The sequence below is a fragment of the Parasteatoda tepidariorum genome, chromosome 7, assembly GCF_043381705.1.
Source record: "Parasteatoda tepidariorum isolate YZ-2023 chromosome 7, CAS_Ptep_4.0, whole genome shotgun sequence".
NCBI classification, from domain to species: Eukaryota; Metazoa; Arthropoda; class Arachnida; order Araneae; family Theridiidae; genus Parasteatoda; species Parasteatoda tepidariorum.
The window spans coordinates 52456891-52482873 of NC_092210.1; the positions used below are offsets into that span (position 1 = coordinate 52456891).

The 25983-nt window shown below is 29.8% G+C and overlaps 1 protein-coding gene across 5 annotated transcripts in view; it reads left to right on the forward strand.

Annotated features, from left to right (window-relative positions):
* The first annotated feature begins 918 nt into the window (after positions 1–918).
* LOC107456512 (UDP-glucose 4-epimerase) overlaps positions 919–25983 on the forward strand; it is a 28428-nt gene continuing 3363 nt past the window's right edge. Inside the window, exons 1-7 of one of the 5 annotated variants that reach the window (XM_043045579.2) lie at positions 919–1095; positions 12856–12984; positions 15416–15531; positions 18002–18115; positions 20999–21175; positions 21268–21448; positions 22971–23056. In XM_043045579.2, the coding sequence (XP_042901513.1) occupies positions 12858–12984; positions 15416–15531; positions 18002–18115; positions 20999–21175; positions 21268–21448; positions 22971–23056 (801 nt within the window). In that variant the 5' untranslated portion in view covers positions 919–1095; positions 12856–12857. Of the gene's footprint in view, positions 1096–4488; positions 4907–9118; positions 9286–12855; positions 12985–15415; positions 15532–18001; positions 18116–20998; positions 21176–21267; positions 21449–22970; positions 23057–25983 lie in introns of those variants that run through there. The other 4 variants (XM_043045578.2, XM_043045587.2, XM_043045571.1 and 1 more) reach the window with 4 other exon arrangements.

The following is a 25983-nucleotide window of genomic DNA, read 5'->3' on the forward strand; positions in this document are numbered from 1 at the left end:
TCTGAATTTCTTATAAATCACTCCTTGATAACAAATCGATTGGTAAGTATAAGTTAGTCGGGTAAATGTAAAGTTGTTAGAAGCCGAATGTTATTTTAAATAATAAAATGAAAATTCTTTGGAACTTTCAAATGTTGGCTGTATGCGCTGTAAAACTTTATTTATTTGAGGATGTATTCATATAATTTGTAAATGCTTATGAAAATCGTAAAAAAAATATTTATTCGAATATTTTTTATGTGATGAATGATTTCTTTTACTATGAGAGAGCACAAAATAAAATTTAATTTTTTAAAAAAAAAAATCTAACTCTAGCTTTAATTGAATCGTTTTTACTTAATACCTTACCAAGGCAAAACAAGAGGATTGCGAAGTAAGATTCATTGTTTTCTATTGAACAGCGTATACAGCTTATGGAATTAACTACTCACTTTTATGTATATTTTTTAAAAATATTAAGTCATAATTTTTTTTAAAAATTGGATACTTAAAAAAAAACTTAATTTGGTCAGCAGCGTAATTTTTATTACATTATATTGAAGAGCATGTCTACTCTTTATTACCTAATGGTGAAAGGTAGATCAATTTATATTTTTAATGTTAGAATCTGTTCCAGACATCTTTGTCTAGTTTTCACAGAAAAAAAAAATATTTTTGTTTTTAAAATGATTCGAATTATTATTATATTTATTTAAAATCTTTGAGACAAAGGCCATTTTTTTTATTTTGAAGTTTTTTCAGTCTTGAGAATTTTTGCCACTCTTATTTATTTTTGTCGATTGCAACTTTTCAATACCAAAAAAAAATTGGAAAGTTCCGATTTAATTGACTGATACAAGGGCAAACGACCTTTTCACCATTACAAAAACACTTTCATCTGAAAGACATTTTTGTCCGAAGGCAATGCGTTTGTCTGACGGATGGGTTAAAGGTTATTGAAGGTAAAAGAAAAAACCGGTTACTTTTTCTTCGTGTTTTTTCGGAAGAAAACGTTTCTTTCGATGACGACACTTGAGAAAAGATAGTCAAGAACATCTTCTGACTTCCAACAACAGTAATAATTAGGGACGTCTGCGGTTAAAAGAACATTAAAAGGTAAGTTTCTCTCGAATATATTTTCTGTGAAAATTGCCCCACCCCTTCTTATTTCGTTTTTATATCGAAAAAAATATCCTTGTGTGCAGTCTTTAGATTCTAAGTTTCTTTCAAATATAAAAAAATTTATTTAAATACACACTATAGATTCTTCCTTTTATTTTTCGATCTCCGATTTCTCAAAAAATCATTTAAGTTCTCCCACTGTCTCTTGTGAAATAACATATTATTAGAGGTAGTATGGAAGCTATTTTTTTAAGGTACTATTTGCATTGCAAAAGCATAATGTTTAGTTTCGAATATATTAAGGCTCACCAGCGCCGTGGGAAAAATAAAAAGGAAATGGTAATTAAGTTTCTAAAAAGATAAAATATCAGAACAGAAAGGAATTAGTTTTGCAGATGAAAGAAATTTTGAAAGCCTTTGGAACTACTATCGTCTTCCCCAAAAAAATGGACACCAAATCTTTTTGTTTGAGCGTTATGCCACTCCCAACTTCGTAAACACACAACGACATTTAAAGAAAATAATTGGGGTACATTCTTTTTATTTTTACTAGCCACCTTTGACGACCAGCTTGATCCTTTTTCAAAATTATCTTGTACAACATATAAACGTTAACGGTAACCGAGTCGAATGCACAGCACAGTTGTAATTGAATATTCTAATTCTTCAACACCTCCTGCAATTCTAACACCTCGTGTGCTAATTCTTTTTTTGCAATTCTAACAAAATTCTGCCACAAGCAGAATTTTTTCGGGCTTTCTGCGACATACTTCTCTTTGTTAGTACTAATAACAAATATGCGTGTTACTAATTTAAAATAACCAAAGCGTCAACTTAAAAAAAAAATTGATAAAATAATATTTTTAATTTAAATACGTAATATTTTTTTTTAATTTTAATATTATGGGCGATATTCTCGCATTTTATAGGGGGGAAAACGCATTATTTCTTTTTTCGCATTTTGTAAATCATCGTCACATTTCAAAAAATAATAAAAAAGCGTGAAATCTACCGAAAAAAAGATTGACGGCGAAATCACGCGAATCGGGCTCTTCAAAATGGGTTTACTAAATGCGTATTTTCATTTCAAGATTTAGTTCAGTAATAAATGTGTTATAAATAATATCGAAATAAATAACATCGTATTAAAAATATAGGATTTTAAAAACGATGTGGATATTAAAAGTAATAACTGCAAAAATAGAACGAAAATTTCTGTAGAAGAGAAAACCAAATTTTTTACTTCATTGTTCTTTATTTTTCATTGTTCTCAAATGAGAATAGAAAACACAAGCATTTTTTTCCCCTCTCAGATGCTCGGAAGTACTTTGATATCAATTTTAACTATTTTAAAGATATGTCCTCGATATTGATTTTTTTATGTATTGAATTTTAGTAATAATTTAAAATCTTTCTGGCAGCCATAAAGCGCACAAAGTACGGGTTCGGGACTTAGTCAGCAGATGTATTAAAATTATTTTCACCATGTCCTGAGATAAAATAGAAAACACCCCTCCCCCTCAATTGCGTGCAGTATAACCCTCTCGATCCATAACTTGAGTATCGTATAATATATATTTATGCTATTGCTCCAAAAAGACGAGCTCCGTCTTCAATAATCGGTATGGCCGTATGCGGCATTATAGCAACGTTTATGTTTAAAATTTCTACCGCTATTTTAGAAAGGATCACAAATAAATTTAAATAACTACTCCGTAATAAGTTTTTATTTCTATAAAAATACAAAATTAATACTTAACTTATAGCTAACTATTCAACCCTACTTAAATTATTACTTAAGACAACCTAACAAAATGTATAATAACTTTAGTGTTGCTAATAGACAGAGAAATACCCGAATTTATGGTGTCGCATAAGAGAAATATGTATGTAACAAGCTTTAAAATGTGATATAAAAAAAAATTTTGTCTGAAAGCTTTGCAAAATTTAAATATTTGGAATGCGTCTATTTAATTGCATAAATTAGCTGCTATTGCTGAAATATAGTCATTCATATTTTATCCTCTTGATTTCTCTAAAATAAACTGAATTACCTTACTATTACGAATTTATTCAAGTGAAGTAAATTGGTGGAATGTTAAAAACTGACTGATTTAATTATTCGAAATAATCCTAGTTTTCTGTTAATAAAAAAAAAATGGTGTGTTTTGCGAGTATATAGATTTAAATTTAGTTTTAATTTTATTTAAATAAATAAGTCTTTATTTTAATACAAAATCAAAATTTTCTTTTTTTATCTTTCAGGACACAGTTATACTATATGTTGCCTGATTTTTTTTTACTTAAAAATATAATTTTATTACGATTTATTTTACTATGAACACTATTAAATCGCGTTTTATTTACTTTTGAATAACATTGAACGTTTGATTAACTTTGAATCGGATCTGTTCTAGACTTATGCTCAATTAAAACTTTCATCGAATCCTAAAAAATATTAATGTTATTAAGCAAATGTTAATTTCAAATTTTTATATCATTTATATATTTCCTTTTTTATATATGCAATTTGGATTGAAGGTTTTTAAAATCAGATAATATATTATAGTATAACTAATTTTGTGATAAGTTAATTAAATTTGCAAGTTGATAAATTTAATAAATGTGATAAGTTAATTATTTTTGTGAGTTAATTAATTTAATAAATGTAATAAGGCAATTTTGTGCTAAGTTAATCTTTAAATAATTGTCATATATTCATCTGAATAATATTTTTTTCACATATATATATAATAATCTAAATAATTTTCAAACGATTTAAAGAACCACTACGGAGGGACGGTTAGAAATATATTTTATACAGGTTTCTTTATGAATATAAATTAAAATATTTTTATGTATTAACATTCAGTATTTCGGGTATTCATTAAGTAATTTTAAGCATAGATTTACAATTTTTATCTATTTATTAAATTTTCTATCTATTTGCAATTTTTATCTATTAATTATAAATCAGATAAAAAATTAATTTAAATTTATTTTACAATCATTATCTATTACTCAGACAATTCTTATCTATTTTGACAAATATATTAATGTAACGCGAAACGGATGTGTGCGAAACAAGCATTTAACGAATCGATTATAACGAACGAATTTAATTATCGACTAACATTTAACGAACTGTAGTCGTTAAATGTTAGTCCATAAAGTTAGTCAATAGAATTTTTTTTCATTAGACTCCACGGCCTTGTTTTGAACGAATTTTTTTTTTTAAAGGGTATTCTTTTATTTTATTTCTTAAACTCTTTATTTCTTTGATAAACTTGGAATGCATATATTAGAAGTATGCATATGAAGTATTCAAAATATACATATTTGATGGAATTTCTCATGTAATATAAGTTCTGCAACATTTTTTGATGAAACACTCTACTTGTTTACCTTATTGAAACAAATCATCTAATAATAAATAAGCACTACTTTAATTTCCAACAAGTTCATTACTTTATACTTCCTGTATTTCTTTTTGTCCATTTCCTCCTCTTTCACACACGCAAAAAAGTGAAGGGTAAAAATAAGCTATATCGCTGAATATGACCTCTATCTGGCGTTTTAAACACCAATCAAAAACAGTTAATGTTGAATGCAAATAGAAAGCAACCATTGTTATGAGTGAATGACGGACAATCAACACGGGCAGCGGAGGCGTAGCCGAAGCACAAGCAAAACACTTGAAACGCAACAGGTCAGTTAAATCTTCTAGTTGTCAGCTCTTCTGTTTACATATGAAATTTCCTTTTCTTTTGCTTAAATGAACATTTTAAGTAATCATTGTTACGAAGTTTGTGTTTATATAATTTGTAAACATGTTTTTTTAACTTGTCTCAAGTCGTAATACTAATAGTAAGATCTACGTACAGAATTTCGTCAGTACTAATCGAGAATACAAAATAGGATTTGTTCGATTCTTACAATAACACACTTTAATATGTTGGAAAATTTCATTTGAAATTTCTTTTTCTTTTGCTTTAATGAACATTTTGAGTAAACATTGTTACGAAGTTTGTGTTTATATAATTTGTAAACGTGTTTTTTTTTTTTAAATTTGTCTCAAATCGCAATATTAATAGTAAGATCTACGTTCAAAAATTCGTCAGTACTAATCGAGAATACAAAATAGGATTTGTTCGATTCTTACAATAACAAACTTTAATATCTTGGAAAATTACATTTGAAATTTCCTTTTCTTTTGTTTTAATGAATATTTTGAGTAATCATTGTTATGAAGTTTGTGTTTATATAATTTGTAAATATGTTTTTTTTTTTTTAATTTGATTCAAATCGCAATACTAATAGTAAGATCTACGCTCAAAAATTCGTCAGTACTAATCGAGAATATAAAATAAGATTTATTTGATAGTTACAGTAACAAACTTCAATATGTTGGAAAATTAAGGTTAGTAAACCTTTAAATTTTTTAAAAGTTGTTTATTTAATTATAAATCGAGTTGTCATTGTCGAATTGTGGATATTTGTATTGATTTTTCTTAATTTTTTTCAAATAATTGAATTGCATTAGTGTTACAAATTTAGTTTATAATTATTTATTTAGTTTAGTTATTAGTGTTACAAATTTAGTTATATAANATTCGATAGTTACAGTAACAAACTTCAATATGTTAGAAAATTAAGGTTAGCAAACCTTTAAATTTTTTAAATGTGTTTATTTAATTATAAATCGAATTGTCATTGTCGAATTGTGGATATTTGTATTGATTTTTCTTAATTTTTTTCAAATAATTGAATTGCATTAGTGTTACAAATTTAGTTTATAAGCATACTGATAAATTGATGAAATGTTAAAACCATCTGCTTGATTCAATTATTCAAAATAATACTGGATTTCTGTTTGTATATTAAAATGTTGTGTTTTGTGAGTTTTTACAAATTTGGTTTAATTTATTCATTTAAATAAATGAGCATTCAGTTTAGTTTTAAATAATTCTTACAAATTGATGCGAAATCAAAATTTTTTTGTTTATTTTTTTAAATTTCAAACGAAAATAAACGTTTTAGAAGTCTTAGGTAACCGAATTGCTTTCAATAAATTTATTCATGAATGTATACATGTAGTATACTTAAATATTAGAAATCAAATATTTTAAGTTTATCGAAAATCTTTCCTTACTAGAGTTTTATATTTTTACAAATTATTTCATAAATGTCAGCGAATTATTGAAAAACTTTCTAAATGATTTTAGTTAATTGATTATTTCCTAAATTTCATGGTTTTTGGCTTCGTTAAGTTATTGGAATTTGAAGAAATTTTTATTTTTCATACTAAAACAGAAACAATTTCATCTTCTCTGTCTGTAGTACACGTACGTGATTGCCATTTGTCAGAAATAACACGAAAACAATGCTTCATGTTAATAACTGCCAATCCATTTTCCAAATGTCGCACCTGTTATTGAAAGCGACACATGTTATTTGTAAAAGAATATGATTTTCAGGAGTCTTTTAATCACTGACATATTAGATTTAAGAAATAGTCATTCTATTTTTAAATATTAATTTCACAATAATTGTTTTATAAATTGTAACTATTCGAATATTTGATTTAGTCGGAGTAATATTTCACGTTTCTGAATTATGCCTAATGCTACTTAAATTTTTAAGTAAAAAAAATTTATTTTATTTTACAAAATCGAACAAATAGTTTTCGTAAATATAAAACAAATTAAAAGTGCGACTTAATTTGAAATGTTATTGCTCAGAAAACTACTCTGTAAATTTCTTTTTAGTTTTGGATTTTGTTATCGAAAACTGTTTTAAAGGAGAGGGAATCCGCAGAAAAGGTTTAAAGCTGCGTTTCTGTCAGTCTAACCCTGAGAGGTTTTCTTCGCGTTTCTTTCTTTTTTTTCTTCTTTTTTTTGAAAGTGAATAGTTTTCAGTAAAAAGATCATTCCTTTTCTCCACTTGAGTTCTATTACTTTCTATGTTAAATTCACTAAACTTTTTTTCTAAAAGGAAAAAAAAATGAGTGGAGACGGACTCATAAATGCACAGAATTCACAACGAGAAGAGTAGAATTTCTTCCTAATAAACATGTAGGTTGTTTATTGTTAGTGACAAATAATAATTCAGATATATAATGTATGAAAAATCATTTGTATTTTGAAGTTTAATTATTAAAAAAGGTTTAGTACAGTGTTAGTGAGTTTAAAAACAGATAAATTAGTAGTTGTCAGAATTGTTTAGTTGTATTAAAAGTAACTTTCGCACTTTTAATTAGTTTTGTCAGGTATGAGGCTATAAATAACTCTCATCATAGACTTCATTTAAGAAGAACTGTCACATATTTTCTGTTTAAAATAAATATATTAATAATACTCTAACTTAATGCTTAAAAAAAAGAGGGTTAATATTAATACGATCAAATTTATGTATCGTTTCAAACGCACCTAAAAGTGATGAGCGGAACTAATTGCCGCCGGATTTCAATTTTTTTTCCTTCACTATTTTTGTTCAGTAATGTCAATTTATATTCATGGTCTTTTCTACAAACTAATTTATTACAGACAATTCTATGGTGACTAATTCTTAACCGAACCCCTTTTTTCTTTCTCTTTTTTTCTTATTTTATCGGGCTGCTCTTTGACTAATAAAATATATATGAGGTAAAAACTGTTTATGTCTATAACATGGTGCTTAACGTTTTTAAAAAGTGATTAATGGTGCTTATTTTCGATTTTCGTTTTTTAAAAGCCCTTAAAGATACTTTTTTCATTGGGTGTTTTTAAAAAGTGCTTAATTTTCCCTTTTTCAAAATGTGATTTTTCCTTTACCTTGTTAATTTTTGCTATAACTTATGCAAAAAGACACAGTTCACGTTGTTCTATTCAACCCCAATCTATTTTGGCGTATTGTCTGTAGCGCATCATGACGTTTTAACAAGATAAAACCGTCAATTGTCAAAAACTTTCCAACCCTGCCTAATTATGATATTTTTTTAAAGTGTTTAAAAATATTTTTTGAGTGCTTGAAAAGTGCTTAAAAGGTGCTTATTTTTTGTTGAATAATATGGCTACGCACCCTGTATAATAAAAGTCGATTAAAAAAAAATCAATTTTGCGCGCGTAGAGGAAGGGTTTTTCCACAGTACTGTTATTGTTAAATCAAAACTTAGTAATCCTCAAAATGCTACAAATGACGGTCAATCGTCATTTTTTGTGAAAAAACGACATAAACTGTTCTTCCTCCTTGGCTTTCCTAAAAATTCACAAAGCCTGTAGGAGGAAAAAAAAATATTTTTAATCTGAGCCATGGTGGCTTAGGGGATAGAACGCTCACCTCCCTATAAGGTGCCCCAAGTTTGAATCCCAGCGATGACTGGTCAATACAAATTCTGCTACCAGCTCGCATTGACTAGAGTGCTGATGTAAAATATCCTCTGTGGTAGACGAATGATGGGTTGAATCCCCTTGCCGTTGGTCTAACTGTGGGAGGTTTGAACCCTGATACTCAAATGCGGATTAGTTTCATTAATATATCCTATAATAATAAGAAGACTAGGTTTCCGCTTAGTGCTTAATGCAGAAGTTCTCTTGTCTTCTGGGTGGGGTTCAAAATTACAAGGCTTCGGAGTTGAACTTGGCCAAAAATGGATCGGTTTTTACAACGTCCGTTTTAAAATAAAACAGGAAATATTTATAATACATAAATTATAAATATGGATAGTAAATATTTTTTCCTTTTATCTTTTTCTTACATCGATTTTTTTATACTTAAATATACAATAGCTAAATAAAAATGAGTGCTGACAAAATATTTCTTATAAAATTGTTTCTAACAAAAATGCTTCCGTGCTTTTATACTTTAAGTGTCCATGTTAAAAATAGTCAAGCTATTAGCTATGTATTCGTTGGCGATCCTGAAGAGGATTAAGCTCAACTGCCCGCATGTAAATTAAGTTATGTGTGCTGTATAATTTAAAAGGTAGCGAGTTTCAATTGAGGAAGAAAGCATCATCGCGTGTGAAACTCTACACAATGAAATGAAAAGGTAGATGCAGTCAGCTGTTTAGTGCAGTGTCGAGTATTTACGCAATATACCATGAATTCTAAACACAAAGAGACCAAGTTGTTTGTAGTATTTAGACTGCATTGTGATGGATTATTTTTGTTAACACGCTGAAAAAGGGATTTGTTCTATTTTAAGGTAAATTATTAGTTCGATAAAGCTTTTCTTAAAGTGAAGTGAATGAAACATATTTAAATACAATGAAGTAAATGCCTTTCGGTAGAATAGGATAGAATTCTTGAATTTTAAAGTGAAAATTAAAATTTTTAGGTTTAGGTAAGTTCTACAGATGAATTTGCAGCTATCTTAATAAATACAAATTTGTCTGGTACCTCAACGCTGTCAAACAGAGATTATAACTGTAAAAATTCAGCTTAATTTAATTTAAATGTAGTAAAATTTGCAAATATAAGGTTCTTAATTGTACATAAAAACTTTATGTCGTTTAAGGTGAAATTTTTATACAATGACCAAGGTGCTCAGCCCCTATTCGTTACTGCTCACCAACCCCGTTGATTGCTTCGTTATAATTGGTGCTTCTTGATATAAAGCAATTTTTGCTTCGGAAGTTCAAATTATTCACTTTAAATATACGCATTAAAAGAAACATCATGTTTGCTTACGCTTGTGCCTCAACTTCCTGTGTCCAAACAATATCGTTTATGATTCGATTAAGATTCTTAAAATAACGCTTAAAATTAAAAGTATATTTTTATAAGAAATTAGGTGAATTCACAGTTAGAAATTTAATATTTTCGCTTACCAAACAAGCTGATAAATTCAATTTGTGCATGCATCATATTGTCATAATGCATAATATTGTTCTCATAAAATGAAATCATTTAACGAAAAGTTTATCTTAAAATTAATATAACAATGCTTAAGTTTTAAACTCTTAATTTAGAAAACAATCGAAAACGTAATAATGAGAAATATATATATTACCTTTGAATTAGGAATACAAAAGTATTTTATAGAAAAACAATATCTTTAAGGTTTTTATTAATTTTGTGCAGAGGACAAACTAGAAAATATTGAAATTAATGTGGGAAAACTGAATTCTACCGTATGATTTTCCGGCCAATAAAAAATCGACAACAATGGAAAGCTGTGTTAAATATTGTGCTACAGAGATAGGGAAAAAAATGGATTAAGTCCTATACAGTTAAGTGTGTAAATAAGTTACAGTAGGAAAAAAATGCTTTGCTTTTTGTTGCTTGAGGTTGTTTTGTTGCTTTTAATTCAGTTTTTTTTTTTTAATTTTTATTAAAAATAAAACATTTTGCTCAACCAAATTTTAAATATTTACATTTTCGAAGCTTTAGTACAAAAAAAAATTTGCTAAGGATTAATGTATATATATATAGCTTTTTTTCAGTTACAGTAATTCGATGAGTTATCATTTTATTACGCGACAACCAACTAATGTACTGTAAATAAGTCTATTCCACCCACTTCACACTGTCGATTGTTGTGTTGTTGTTATATAAATGAGTTAAGTTCTTTCATCAGTCATCCATAAAGAGCGTCTTCGTCTTGCATCGAACATAGACTTTGTCTTTGACATAATCCACTAAAAAGAAATCACATAGTCCGGGGATTTTGGTGACCAAGTCATTAAAGATAATTCGTTGCCACTCTCATGTTTAAGATGCTGTTTTGTTTATAAACCACTAATGCCGAAAACACTGTAAGAACTTATAAAATGCGGCATTAGGAACTAATGACAGTGTGAAACAAAAAAAAAGTGGTTAATTTTTCATTAATTTTGCGTTAGATTGGTATATTTATTTTATCACGAGTAATAGCTTCGAAAATATAAAGTCGGTCAATCATTAGTGCTAACTTTGTACAATTTGACTTTAATTGCTGGTATTTGCAATTATCGTGTTAACAACACTAGACACATGTTACGTTATTACATAATCTTCGAGTAAAATGCTACGGGCATAGGCCTATACAAATTCTTGTCTCACTATTTTTTTTTTCTTTTGTACTTTTTTTCCTCTTTTTTATAAAAATTATCTGCTCTCGACGCCTTCTCACGGAGGTAAATGCGTATCTTGTTTAAAAATGAGTTCATAAAAGAATATATTTTTGGAATTATCAATTTGAAATTAAATAATTTTAATTTTTCCGTTCTTTTGTAACTCTTCCTTGAAATTAAAATTGAATTAAAGGATAAGATTGATTTAGTTTCTTGAAGGAAAAAATTTTGTAAATGTGTACAAGGAGAAAGTTTTATTCTTTTTCTTTTAGTTTGTTTGGCTCCACACAAGGTTTTTGTAATTTTGTAACAGTCGTTGAACAGCCGACTCAATTTTGAGTTTACGACTATCAATGTCCATAGCCTAGTAATTTTGAACCCAATCCAGAAGACAAGGAAACTTCTAGATCGAGTATAGGGAGAAATATGCCTTCGTCGAAGACTTTTGTTGTAGCTAACCCACATTTGCATTACATGCAGAGGAGAAATTGAAACCACGAAACCTCCCATGGTTAGCCTTACGACAAGAGGACTCTAAACCGTGATCTGTCTACCACTGAAGATATTTTACGTCAACACTGTGATCGGCGCGAGCCGGTTGCGGAATTTGTATGGTGTGGAGCCATAATAGAACACAAAAACTCCCAATCCCCCCAATTTTAAAATTTGATACTTAGTTAGGTGATGCGCTATTTCGTAGTCTTTAAAATACCTTCTTAATTTAATACATTGTAACATGAAAATTATTTTAAAGTAAAGCTCGTCCCAGTAGACTGATCGTTAAGACACGGTTCCCAGCAGATCACCGAAGTCAAACATCACTGGATGCGGTCAGTGTGCGGGTGGGTGACGACTTGCATCAGTCTGCATAGGGTCCTAGGGTATGCGGTATGGGTCCTCGTTAAACTGTTCTACTGTAAAGAGCTGGTCTTCGCGCGCAGGTCATTGGGCTACCGAAGTGAGGGTGCCATCCTCCAAGTAGAGCAGTGTTTCCCAAAGTGTGGTACGCGTACCCCCAGGGGTACGCGTTCTTATGCGACATATTTTTAAACAAACGATCATTTCAAAAATTTTCATTTAAAAACAAAGCTAGCCATGAAAATTTATTACGATTACGTATTCTTCTATTGGCTTTTTTTTTTTTGCAGTGTTAACAGTTAATAATGAGTGGTGTCAACAGCCTATTGTGATTTTTAACTTTTGTGCAATTTTTTTATTGTAAAAAATATATTCATTTTTTTATTAGTGGTACACAGCGTTACGAAAAATTTAGAAAGGGTACACAAAAGTCATAAGTTTTACGAGACACTGATGTAGAGGATCAAAATTGTGGTGGCATGTCTTCGGATCATCCTTAGGGATGTTTCCCAGACCGTCGCCAATAGCCCATTGTGCAGTTCTAATGCGACGTAAATGAACAACGAAGTTCAGTAAAGCTCAAAAAGGACACATGAGAGATGATATATACTTTCTGTTTTTTCTCAGAAAACCTGTTGCCATTATCCTTGCAAAAAAAAAAGAGAAAAGTATTAATTACCCAGCTAAAAATAGCTATTAGATCATTCAACTTCCAAAATATTTTTCAGGGAAACAATTAACGTATATTTGTGCAATCTAAATCACTATATAGCAGTGTAAATATAAAAGCTAACATATATTTATGAAGGTATCGATTAAGATTCATTATTGTTGTTTGTATTGATGATGATTGTTCCCTACAGATATGAATTCCAAGAAAAGTGTATTCGTGACTGGCGGTGCAGGATTTATTGGCAGTCACACAGTCATAGAATTGCTGCAAGCTGGATATGAAGTCATAGTCATTGACAATTTTGTCAATGCCGTCTTAGGTGAGTTTTTTTTCTTCTTTTATAACCTTGAACGAAAGATGCCACTTAAGACAATGGTGTTTTGCCTTGAAGATATTCGCATTTCGTAAACTACGTGAAATATTACGAATAGCTATTTTCGTTCTAAGCCGCACTTCATGAAAAAAAGAAAAACTATGTTAAAGAAGAAAAATATGATAAAATGTATATCGATGTCATGATATCGGAACTTATATCGTTATTTTAAATGATAAAATTTAAACGAATTGCTATTTTCGTTCTAAGCCGCTCTTCATGAAAGAAAAAAAACTATGTTAAAGAAAAAAAAATATGATAAAATGTATATCGATGTCATGATATCGGAACTTATATCATTTTCACATAGCGTTATATTTCGTTATTTTAAATGATAAAATTTGAACGAATTGCTATTTTCGTTCTAAGCCGCACTTCATGAAAGAAAAGAAAAACTATGTTAAAGAAGAAAGAAAATATGATAAAATGTATATCGATGTCATGATATCGAAACTTATATCGTTATATCATTTTTACATAGCATTATATTTCATTATTTTAAATGATAAAATTTGAAATATTTATCTTAAATAGCTTCTAAGTAATAAAAATTTAAAGATTAGTAATTTTTTAAAATAAAAAAACTGTATTTTTGCATTATTTCTGGGGAGCTATTCAATTCATTTTTATTTTTTTTTTCTGCCAAACTTTAAAATTTAACAAGCGCAGATGGTGTGAAAATTTTTATATTTAATATATCGAAGTTTCCTTTAATTGCAACCAATTTTTAAACTAAACAACAAAAGGTAATAACTAATAATTAAAAATAATTGTCTTTGCATGAAATTGTCTGAGTTTTTTGATAATTATGCTTTACAATTATCTACAAAAATGCTAATTTTTTTTTTTTATTTTTAAATTCACTGTTTAAGTCTTAAAGATAAAACTAATCAAACAACGCTTTAAAATAACAATAAAAATAAAATTAATACAAAATTTTTGAGTCTGGTTTCATAACTTAATAGTGAATACTAATAGACAAATGTATTTAAGATTTGCATGTCAGTTGCGAATAAAGCAGAAAGTTGATCACTAATTATTCAGATTGCCTCAAAGCAAAAAAAAGATTGCTCTTTTTTTTTATCTTTGAGGTATATAAAATTCGGAAACTAATTTTAACATATTTAAGTGGGTGTTACCATAAAAAAGTAAATGTGAAGTTTTCCTAGCATCTCAGCCCATACACATGATTTAAATGATAAAATCCACACTTGCTTCCGAATAAGGAGAATTATATGACCGCAATTTCTTTGTTTATTATGAAATTAATAAATGCTTTTTATTTCATTTATCAAAATGAGTTATAAAATTTTAAGGTTATAAGTATTTTTAAAAGTTCTCAGTTTTTTTTTTAGAAGGTAGTATCAAATTTTAGCCTTGTAGGAATCGATAAATTAGTAGTTCATTGGTTCAAGCCCTGAGCTATTACAGTGAAGAGCTGGGGTATGATCTCAGGAGGCTACGTGCAGCTCACTCAACTCCAGATTAAAGGGTACCAATTTGTCTTGAAAGTAAAGGCGTTCTGTGCGCAATGGTGATCACCTCCATGAAATCCCTGGTCAGGAAAGAATTTTGTTGCTCCAGCTCAGCTGGCAAATAGTAATAATGCATGCTTTTGAGTTTCTGATTTTAATTTGAAATTTTTAATGTAAAAAGGCGCGTTAAAAAAGCAATAACATAATCATCAACTCATTGTAAATACAAATTTAATTTAATTCACAGTTTTATTGGTTCAATCTTAAGAAAAGAATTGAATCTAATGAATCCTTCATATTTAATCCTAAATCATTACAAATGTATTGTAATTCTGAAATTGGTTTTTTCGACTTTAATAGTATTTTAACTGACAATGAATTTTAGATAATACTATGATTAGTATGTCATAATTATTTGATATTATGATGAAAATAAATACCGCATAACCAAATTTTAAAAATAAAATACTTATTCTTGAAACGAATTAACAGAATCATCCTGAAATTAAAAGCACAAAAATTAAAAGCACAAGCAGAAAGAAGAAAAAAAAAGAAGATAATTTTGAGCTCCAGCTCCAGGAAAAACACAACTTTGGAGCACTCCAGCTCCTTGCTCACAATGGACTGTTGCGGGAATGCTTCTAAGTATTTATAAAACATTTTGAAAGTTTTAAAATCGCTTAGAAACTTAAAATTAAAAGTTTGATCCCTAGGTGCAATAGGACACATTTGAATTAATAAAACGAAACAAGAAATATTCCAAAATTAAAAAATTTGCGCACATATAATTCTCCATAAGTTCACGTGAGGACTGCAGAATCCCTTTTCTGATTGAAGGGGAAATATAAATTCCAATTTCTCCTTTATTCAATTAATTTGAGAAACTTATTTTTCTTTTTAAGGTCAAAAAGGAGAGGCTCCAAGTCTTCAAAGAGCAGAACAAATAACTGGAGAGAAAATAACATTTTATGAATGTGACCTGATGGACAAAGCAAGACTATCCTCCATATTTTCTCAGGTAACGTACACCACAAAGTTTGGATTTCATACATTTGGTATTCTTGGAACACCGTTCATGTTCAACGTTTTAGTTGTCAAAAGGTTTTTAGTTTCCGGCACAAATAAAGCGGTTTTGGATTCCTATTTTAAGTACAAAAACCTTTTGAATCCAAGGAACTTACTATGGCTCAGGGAATAGAGCGTTCGCCTCCGAGTGAGGTGGACTCGGTTCGAATCCCAGCAATAGCTGATCGATACGAATTCCGCAACCGGCGCGCACTGACCACAGTGCTGACGTAAAATATCCTTAGTGGTAGACGGATTACTAGTTAGAGTTCCCTTACCATCAGACTAACCGTAGAAGTTGTTCCCCTCCATGTAACGCAAATGTGGGTTAGTTCCATCAAAAAAGTCCTCCACGAAGGCAAATTTCTCCCGAAAATTGATCCAGGAGTTCCCTTGTCTTCTGGATTATCTTCAAAATTACAAGGCTACGGAATTAAACATTAGTAGTAGTTAACCCACAATTGGGTCGACTGTTCTACGACGGTTATAAAATAAAAACTTAAGGGTTTAAATGGGGTAACATTAACCCTACTTGCCAGATAGAATAGGAAAATTTTTCATGTTAGTACCTATTCAAAAGAATAATAGTAAAAAATGTAGAACAAAGGCAATTTAATAAGTTTAAAATTACAAGATGAAATTTTAATTTACCAAAACTTCATAAAAACTTGAACTTACCTGAAAACTTGAAAAATAGCCAATAAAATGTAAGATGTTCAAGTATCTAATGAACTAAATTCTAATTTCAAAACTATTCTCTTTAAATAACATGCATCAGTTTGCAATTCTTTCATAAAAATTGATGAACTAGAATAATAATAATTTTTTCTTAATACAAATTTAAACACACTTCCTTAGTTTGAATACGTTTTTTTAATTAAATCTTACGTATGTTATTAACTCGCTTTTAATATTAACATCATAGTATTAAACCCACCGTACCTAGGTTAATAATTTTCAAATTAATGGAATTATTGAAAAATGAAGAACCTAATTTTACTACTTNTAATAGTAAAAAATGTAGAACAAAGGCAGTTTAATACGTTTAAAATTACAAGATAAAATTTTAATTTACCAAAACTTCATAAAAACTTGAACCTTCCTGAAAACTTGAAAAAATAGCCAAAAAAAAATGTAAGATGTTCAAGTATCTAATGAACTAAAATCTAATTTCAAAACTATTATCTTTAAATACATGCATCAGTTTGCAATTCTTTCATAAAAATTGATGAACTAGAATAATAATAATTTTTTCTTAATACAAATTTAAACACACTTCCTTAGTTTGAACACGTTTTTTTTAATTAAATCTTACGTATGTTATTAACTTGCTTTTAATATTAACATCATAGTACTAAACCCACCGTACCTAGGTTAATAATTTTCAAATTAATGGAATTATTGAAAAACGAAGGACCTAATTTTACTACTTTTTATTGCTTTCTTGTACTACTTACAATTGGATACTTGCAACAAATCCCATAGTTGTATCTAATCACGTGTTGTGCATGGCGTGTTAACAGTATACAGGTGCGGATCCAGAAATTTTTCCTGGGGGGTCATAGACTCAGATCCCCCCCTACAATTAATTTTTGTTTCATAAATTTTTTTTTTTTTTTTAATATTAAAAAAAAAAAACTAGGATTTTTAATGCTAGTCTTCTCATTTATTTTTTTCATAATGAGGACAATACATAAATAATTCAAAATCTTTAAATAATAAGTGTAATGCGTTTTTTAGAAATTTTGGCAAATCTGTCAATGACTTTTTCAACATCCAAATCAATTTCTCGATGAATGTTTAATAATGCGAGTCCATTTAATCGTTCTTTATTTTGAGTATTTCTTTATTTTGACTGTTGCTGCACTAACTGGCAGAGTTATTAAAATTCTCAACAACATATTGATTGATGGATAGAAATCGATGTCACAGGCATTAATAATCTTGGAAAGATCGTTGGGCACTTCAAGTCCTGCTAATGTTTACAATGAAATTATGACGAATTTCGTTTTAATCTTTTGGATTATGATTCTTTAAACAGTGAAGAACATAATTAGATGGACAAAAAAATCGATTTTTCCGACCTACCTAGGTGTATATGCCCTCTTAAATAATTTTTAAAATATTTTATTTCTTTTGTAAACTATTAAAAAAATTATTATTTTTATTTTTTCCTTCAATCTGGGGGGGGGGTCATAACCCCCCGCTGGATCCGCCACTGACGTTATAGCTTTAGACTTAGGTTTATTATTCGATCAGATTCAACTAGTCAATTTTTGGATCAGATATAATACGTGATGGCGACGTCAAGCTTGTTTGTCGAACCTGATTGGCTTACCAACGCGTGACGTTGGTTGCAAGTATCCCATTGAACTTTTCGTGTACTTTACAGTGTCTTAAAAGTTCTCTCTTTTTTTTTCCAGCACAAAATTGATTTCGTCATACATTTTGCTGCTGTGAAGGCAGTTGGTGAATCGATGCAAAAGCCATTGTTCTATTACAAGAATAATGTTGTCAGCACAATATATCTTTTAGAGGTAACATTCTTATTGTACTTACCATGTTAATTACTAAGTTTATTCTTTTATTATTAAAGAAAGTATTACATTAATTTTTATGCAGCACTTTTAAACCATAACATAAAGCCCGTGATAAAAATTTATTGGGTCGTATTCCTTAACAATATCACATAATCACCAGAAACACATAGCTTTTTTTTTTCTTCTTCTTTTTGACGCAATTCAAATCGGAATCAATTACCAGCTAAAACTAATCAATTTTAGACATATCTTTTTTAGTTAATTCGCAAACTAAAATGTTCCTGTTGGTAAATATTTTTTGTAAGTATTATTTTAGAGGCTATTATAACAATAACTTTTTGTTTCTCTAACTCCTTCAGGACCGGGATCAGATCGCTTGTATCTTGATTATCCGCAAAGAGATCGAAAATTCTATTGAGGCTATTATTACAATTACTTTTTTGTTTCGCTAATTCCTTCAGGACCGGGATCAGATCGCTTGTATCTTGATTATCCGCAGAGAGATCGAAAATTCTATTGAGGCTATTATAACAATAACTTTTTGTCTCTCTAACTCCTTCAGGACCGGGATCAGATCGCTTGTATCTTGATTATCCGCAGAGAGATCGAAAATTCTATTGAGGCTATTATAACAATAACTTTTTGTCTCTCTAATTCCTTCAGGACCGAGATCAGATCGCTCGTTTCTTGATTATCCGCAAAGAGATCGAAAATTCTATTTAACGTGATCCATGATTGTTTTTTTTTTTTTTAAGTGTAACTGAATAAGATTATGTATGAATTAAACTAAACTCAGGGGCACGACAGCTCATAGAGGGCCAAGGCATATTGTGCCCATTTTAATTTTCTTGACCTTGGGCTCTGGGGTGCAGGAGCAGATGTTCCGGATGGGTTGGGTGGTCAACCAAACGGGACTCATTTCATCGACCTACTGAAGGGATGAAGAGTCGACCTTGCCCGGCCCGACGATCGAACCCAGGACCCGTGGCACGAGAGCGCTACTACTCAGCCACCAAACATCTATGTATGAACACTTTAAAGAAATATTTATGTACTAATTGTTTTTTTACCATTCGTTGTTTTAGCGATTTAGACGTAGAACAAAGATTTCTGGTGCAGGTTTAAAAAAATACACATGCACATTTGAAAATTACTTTTCGTGTTTCGACCTTGTTTTTTGAGTTTTTAGATTGTGCACGATTTTTATTATCCGCGTAGACCTTAGCACAGATAATCGGGGCTCTAGTGGTTAAGGCACTGAACTATCATTGTGAGGAACTGGGGTTCGATCCCACTTTTTACATATCCAATATTTCTATGTTTTTAATCGATGATTAAAAGAAATTTTAGACTGTAAATTAAAGGAATATCAGTAGTTTAAAAATAAGAGAAGTTAGAGAAAAGAAATGTGAAAGAATTATTTCTATAAATTTTACCGACTAAGCAACTCGATAGTGTTTTAACCCTTTCAGCATCAATGATCTCACTTAGTATCATTTGTATTTTTTCTTATTTTATTTCAGGAATTTTTATTTATGTTATTTTAGGAAAAAAGAAAACACTTTTGGGATTTCCCACGAAAATTTTAAAATCATTTAGCTTCTCTTTCTCTCTATTTTTAACCGAAAAAGATAATTTGAAGTTCAGTAGTACAATTAGTTTTTTAATTTCCATTTCCAATGTGTCAACGAAGTGCTTGAACAGTGCTTGGTAAATAAAAAGTTTAAGGGCATTGAGCTATTATCCCTTTATGTTTTCTTCTTTTTTTCTCGTTGATTTAAAAAAGATGGAATCATTTGTAAACCATGAGCATTGAATATGATGTCTGGCAGCAAATTAATTTTATTGATGTGACAGAAGACTTCGCCTCTCAAAAAGCATGAAAAGTACTGTTACATTAAACTTTCAATACTAATAATGTATTAACGCTTTTATAATAGTGTATTTGTTTTTCAACCTTAAAATAAAATAAATTTTAAAAAATAATTCAAAATTAAACTTTTTTTATACTAAAATTAATAATAAAGGGCTCCCAAATAGCGACAGGCCCAGGACCCCGAAAAACGGCTCTGAACATATACAAGCAGTTTAGAAATAAAACACATGTAATAGATCAAAATAAAAATTTATTTTTAAACCTTACGTTTTTTAATTTACATTCACAAAAATGGCAATAATAATTAAATGAGTACTAATCCAAATAATATAAAAATATTTAATCTGCTGATTTTAAATATTTTTATTTTATCCATAATTTTGAGATGTCACACTTCTTGTTACCTTCTCTGTAAGGTCATTTGTTGGTTGGTTGGTTCTAATGCCACTTGCCACACGAGCAAGCCTGCTTGGTGAAACCGAGCAAATTTAAGGCAGAGTGTGCGATTCTTGTTTTCCAGTGGCGCCATCTATGGCCAAGAATTCGATTTCTGCTACATCATACGTCACACCTGTTTATAAGGTGGACCCATTCATACATCCACAGACGAACTTGACTTCGATTCAAAAACTGAGAGTTTACTTACTTGTTGTTGCCAAAACACAATAAGAAATAATGATATGCCGGATATCACATGACACAATCTAAGCATGACATCATCAATGGACGGCGCATATCTGGTCTCATAATCCGACACAAAATTTCACTTTCAGTGGAAAAGAAAGAAGTTTTTTTTCCTTCTTAAATGTTATATCTTTGTGACCGTTTATAAGTATAATCAAACTGTTGATTAAAATCTGCTTTTCAGGTAATGAAGGAATACGGAGTTCATAACATGGCTTTAAGTAGCTCTTGTGTAGTTTATGGAAATCCTAACTTTAATGTTATATTTTTGTGACCGTTTATAACTATAATCAAACTGTTGATTAAAATCTGCTTTTCAGGTAATGAAGGAATACGGAGTTTATAACATGGTTTTCAGTAGCTCTTGCGTAGTTTACGGAAATCCTCAGTATCTGCCAATCGACGAAGCTCATCCCACAGGAAACGTCACAAACGTCTACGGGAGAACAAAATATGCCGTAGAGCAAATGTTAGAAGATATATGCCGGGCAGAAAAAGTTAAAATCTCATATATTTCTCTACACATAAAGTTTTTTTATTTTATTATTATTATAAATTTTTCTAAAGAATTTTTTTCAAACATTTACAGCAGTGGAATATTATTTCGCTGAGATATTTTAATCCAGTTGGTGCACACCCCAGTGGTCTGGTGGGAGAAGACCCTACACGTCCTTTTACAAATCTCATGCCATTTATTGGTCAAGTGGCGACTGGAAAAAAGGATGAACTTGTAATTTATGGAAGTGATTATGATACAGTGGATGGTACAGGTAAATACAGAGGGTTCCGTATTTACCACTCTAAACCTATATTTTTTTTAAATCTTTTTGAAAAATGAAATAAAAAGCAATTTTAAACTTTGACCAATCACTATTGAGATCAGTTAGAGCAAATAAAAGATTTAATTCATACATACAGGCCAATTGTTCTTATTTATTCAAATTTAATGATGAATAAATTACAAATGCATGGAGTTTTCAAATTTGTAAGCTTTTTGGCACTTAATAATTTGTGATTTTCAATGCGAATATTTTCTCGACTTCGTTTTTTTTAAAAAAATATTATTAAAATATGGATAGGATAGTTAGGATTATAATTTAGGATAGTCAATATGGGAATACCCTGCATAAACAATTAAATTTATTACTTTTATCTTAAGGTTTGGTTACTTTTGCCAACATAAATCTGCAGGCGAGCCATTTTATTTTTCTCGATTTAGAATTTTAGGATGTGTCAACTCCCTATGATTTTTCGAGCCGCGATGGCTCAGGGGATAGAGCGTTCGCCTTCCAATGAGGCGAACCGGGTTCGAATCCCAGTCGATACGAATTCTGCATCCGGCTTGCATCGACCACAGTGCTGACGTGAAATATCCTCAGTGGTTGACGGATCATGGGTTAGAGTCCCCTTGCCGTCAGGCTAACCGTGGGAGGTTCTCGTGGTTTTCCTTTCCATGTAGCGCAAATGCGGTTAGCTCCATCAAAAAATCCTCCACGAAGGCAAACTTCTCCCAACTCGATCCAGGAATTCCCTTGTCTTCTGAATTGGGTTCAAAATTACAAGGCTACGGAGTTGAACATTAGTAGTTGTAAACCCATAAGATTGGGTCGGCTGTTATAAAATAAAATAAAATACTGCATATGCGGAATCACTGACATTTTTTAGAAACAAATTCAAGACATTCTCATTAGAATGAACCAATAATTGCAGTTAACATAATTCTTTTTAATTAATAATGAGCAAATTTAGTATACCTGGATAATCCAAAAAATGAGTGTATTTAGTAATTTTGCACTAAGCAGGGTTGGAATTGTTCACTACAATATTTTTTCATACATACTCTTAATTTTTATTTTTAAAAACCTTATTCTTAATCAAATTTGTTTTAAGAAAATTAAAAAAAAATATTTAAAGCTTTGAACATGGTTACAAGCTTTGCAGTCTTAGCAACACCCAAGTGATTCCTTATTTTACTATTTGCTATTCAAAACCAAATATTGAGAACATTCTCGAAAATTGAAAAAAAAAACTTATCTTTTATTGTTTATATTAGAAAAGCAAAAAATGTTAGAATTTGTAAATTTTTTAGAGCCATCTGTTGTTAAAAGTAGAAAACAACTACTTGTTAGACACTGTTATTATATAAAAAAATAAGATTTTTCAGACACAAAGATTTTTCCAATATTTTGGATTTTATGTGTAAAATAAAGTGTTTTAACCTAATAGACAACCCAGGTAGAGAGTGAATACAAATAATCATTTAAGGAAATGCAAAATTGTTAATTCTTGCAGGAGTTAGAGATTTTATACATGTGATGGATCTAGCAACAGGGCATGTAGCTGCTCTGAAGAAGCTTGAAAAAAATTCCAGATACAAGGTATAAATTAGTTGAATAATTTATTATTTTTGATTGCATATCAAGTTATACAGTCGAACCCCGCTATAGTGAACCGTCTGCGGACTCAGTAATGTGTCCACTATAACCGATGGTTCACTATATCCAAATTTTTTGAAGAATATTTTTTGCATAAGACAGTTGAATGATTGAAAATTGGCTTTGCAATTTTGCATAAGTTATTTAAAAANCATTGTCAGGTTGTTCAATTCAGATTCATGCCCTAAAAACATGATAATAAAATTTAATACCATCTAAAGGACTCTGTAATGGCACTAGATTAATTGTTACAAACTTGCAGCGTAATTTAACTGAAACTAAACTAATTGATGATGATGAAGCAGGTACATTTTTCATTCCGAGAATACCTCTAATCCCCTCTGCCGTTTTCTTTTAAGAGAAAACAATTTCCTATTAGGCTGGCCTTCTCCATGACCATAAATAAGTCACAAGGTCAGACTTTTGAGAAAATCAGTTTAGTATTGACTAAACAAGTTTTTAGTCATGGACAACTTTATGTTGGCCTGTCAAGAGTTAAGTCATTTGACAGCCTTTCAGTAATTGCTCCATGATGCCAAAACTATAATTGAGTTTTCAAAGAAATTCTAAATGCTTAGTGTTAATTTCTTAGAGCTTTACAGAAAAAAAAGTTTTTTGGAAAAAATTTAATTGAAACTTTTATTGGCAGTAGGCAAGGGGAACTGCCAAAATCAAAACTCCCCGATTAGAAATGCAGCATTCTCGGGTAATGCTAACAGCTATGCATTTTAATTTATTGAATGTAAAACATCCTTATTTTGTTCTAAAATGTTATGTACTTTATCACAAATGTTAATTAATATAGAAATTGATTTCAATAATGCTGATCACCGAAAAATATTTTATTTGGTGATAAAACAAATTTTTGTGTTCTTGAAAATGAAAGACTTTTTGAGGGTTATTATCTCACAAGGAAAAGTTAGGGTTTAAAGTTTATATCTTTAAATAATAAATTTTTTTTCTAAAACTTTCAGAATTACTAGCATTAACTAATTTATTATACACTTTTAGTTGAATTTAGGTGAGCAACTGCAATATTTGATAATTTATTTTGCTAATATGTTTTTCATTTAGCTAATGTGTTGATTTTTTCACCATGTACAATCTAAATAGCTAATATACTTTTTTAAAAGCCAATAAGAACATTGATAGAATTTTTCTACATAAGTACAATACTATGTCTTTGATGATAATATACTATGTCTTTGTGCTAGAACATTGTGTTCATTGGCGAGCGAGCGCAGCGAGCCATGGTTTACGGCGTGAACCACATAGGATTGCGTTGTAATTCTCGGGGGTTGGGGAGCGTTAGCGAGCAGGGGGCGGAGCCTCCTAGTATTAAAGAGTTTGAATGCAACTATTCAGACACATTTTACACAAAACAATGATTGAAATGCAAAAAAAACATTAGTTTATTTTAACTCAGTTGCAGTTTGTAAATTTCTACATTTGTGAATGATATTTCTTTTTATTCATTCTCTGCAATGTTTTTTTAATGTTAAATAAATGTAAAATAAAATTTTTGCTTTCAACCTGCATTTTATGACCAGAAAATTAATGAAATAACTTAAGTTATTTAAATCTTTATTTACTTTATTTTTCCTAAAGAAAAAAAAATGCTGTTTGTTTAACTCACATATAATTATTAAAATTTTTTTAATTTTTTTTCAGTAAAATAAACTATTACTGTTTATTTTTTATTATAAGCATAACATTTCACGACATAAATTATTTTAATGATATTGCTCAAAAAATATATTGTATAAGAATACAACACAGGAAACGCTTGCTGAAGTGCTTGAAGTATTCTCCTTTGCAATTTTTTAAATCGGAAACTTGTTATTTTTTTCCCAATTCATATGTTTAGTTCATCAGTGTGCACAACCAAATCTTTCACCAAAAAATAAGCACCTTTTAAGTACTTTTTAAGCACTCGAAAAATATTTTTAACCCTATATACATTAACAAAATGCAAAATAATTTTCTAACACTTTAAGTGATCATGATAAATAACTAGTTTTTGACAAAGAACCTTTTTTTTTAAAATTATATTAACCATTTAAAATGCTTGAGAGAGTTTTCGTTGAGGTTAGAAAATGAAGCCTGAAATTGAGATTATCTTGCAAAATGCAACAGAGTTGCACATGAGAGTACAATGAACCCTCCGAACACAGCTCAGGAGACGCAAATGCAGACTCCCAATAATACAAAATAAATCCCAATTATTTCATCATACAAATGCAAAATAATTTTCAAACACTTTAAGTGATTATGATAAATAACTAGTTTTTGACAAAGAACTTTTTTTTTATTATATTAACCATCTAAAATGCTTGAGAGATTTTTCATTGAAGGGTAGAAAATGAAGCCTGAAATTGAGAATATCTTGCAAAATGCAACAGAGTTGCACATGAGAGTGCAATGATCCCTCCGAACACAGCTCAGAAGACGCAAATGCAGACTCCCATTTATATCATCATACATGTAAAATGATTTGCGCTTTTCTACGCTATGGACCAACGGTACGCCGAAATAGATCGTGGTTGAATGAATTGTGAAAACGTTGAATAGAACAATATGAAAAGCACGCTTTTGCATAATATGTGGCGAAAATCAACATGGTAAAGAAAAAATATCATTTTCGAAAAGGGAAAATTAAGCACTTTTAAAAAACACTCAATGAAAAAAGCACCTTTAAGGGCTTTTAAAATACGAAAATCGAAAATAAGCACCTTCAAGCACTTTCTAAAAACCCTACGCACCATGTTCACAAATGAAAGCATTAAGGATGCTTTTACCCTATCATTTGTAAGTCCTAAAAACCTTTGTATACATTTGAATTAAAATTATTTTAAAAAAATATACATATT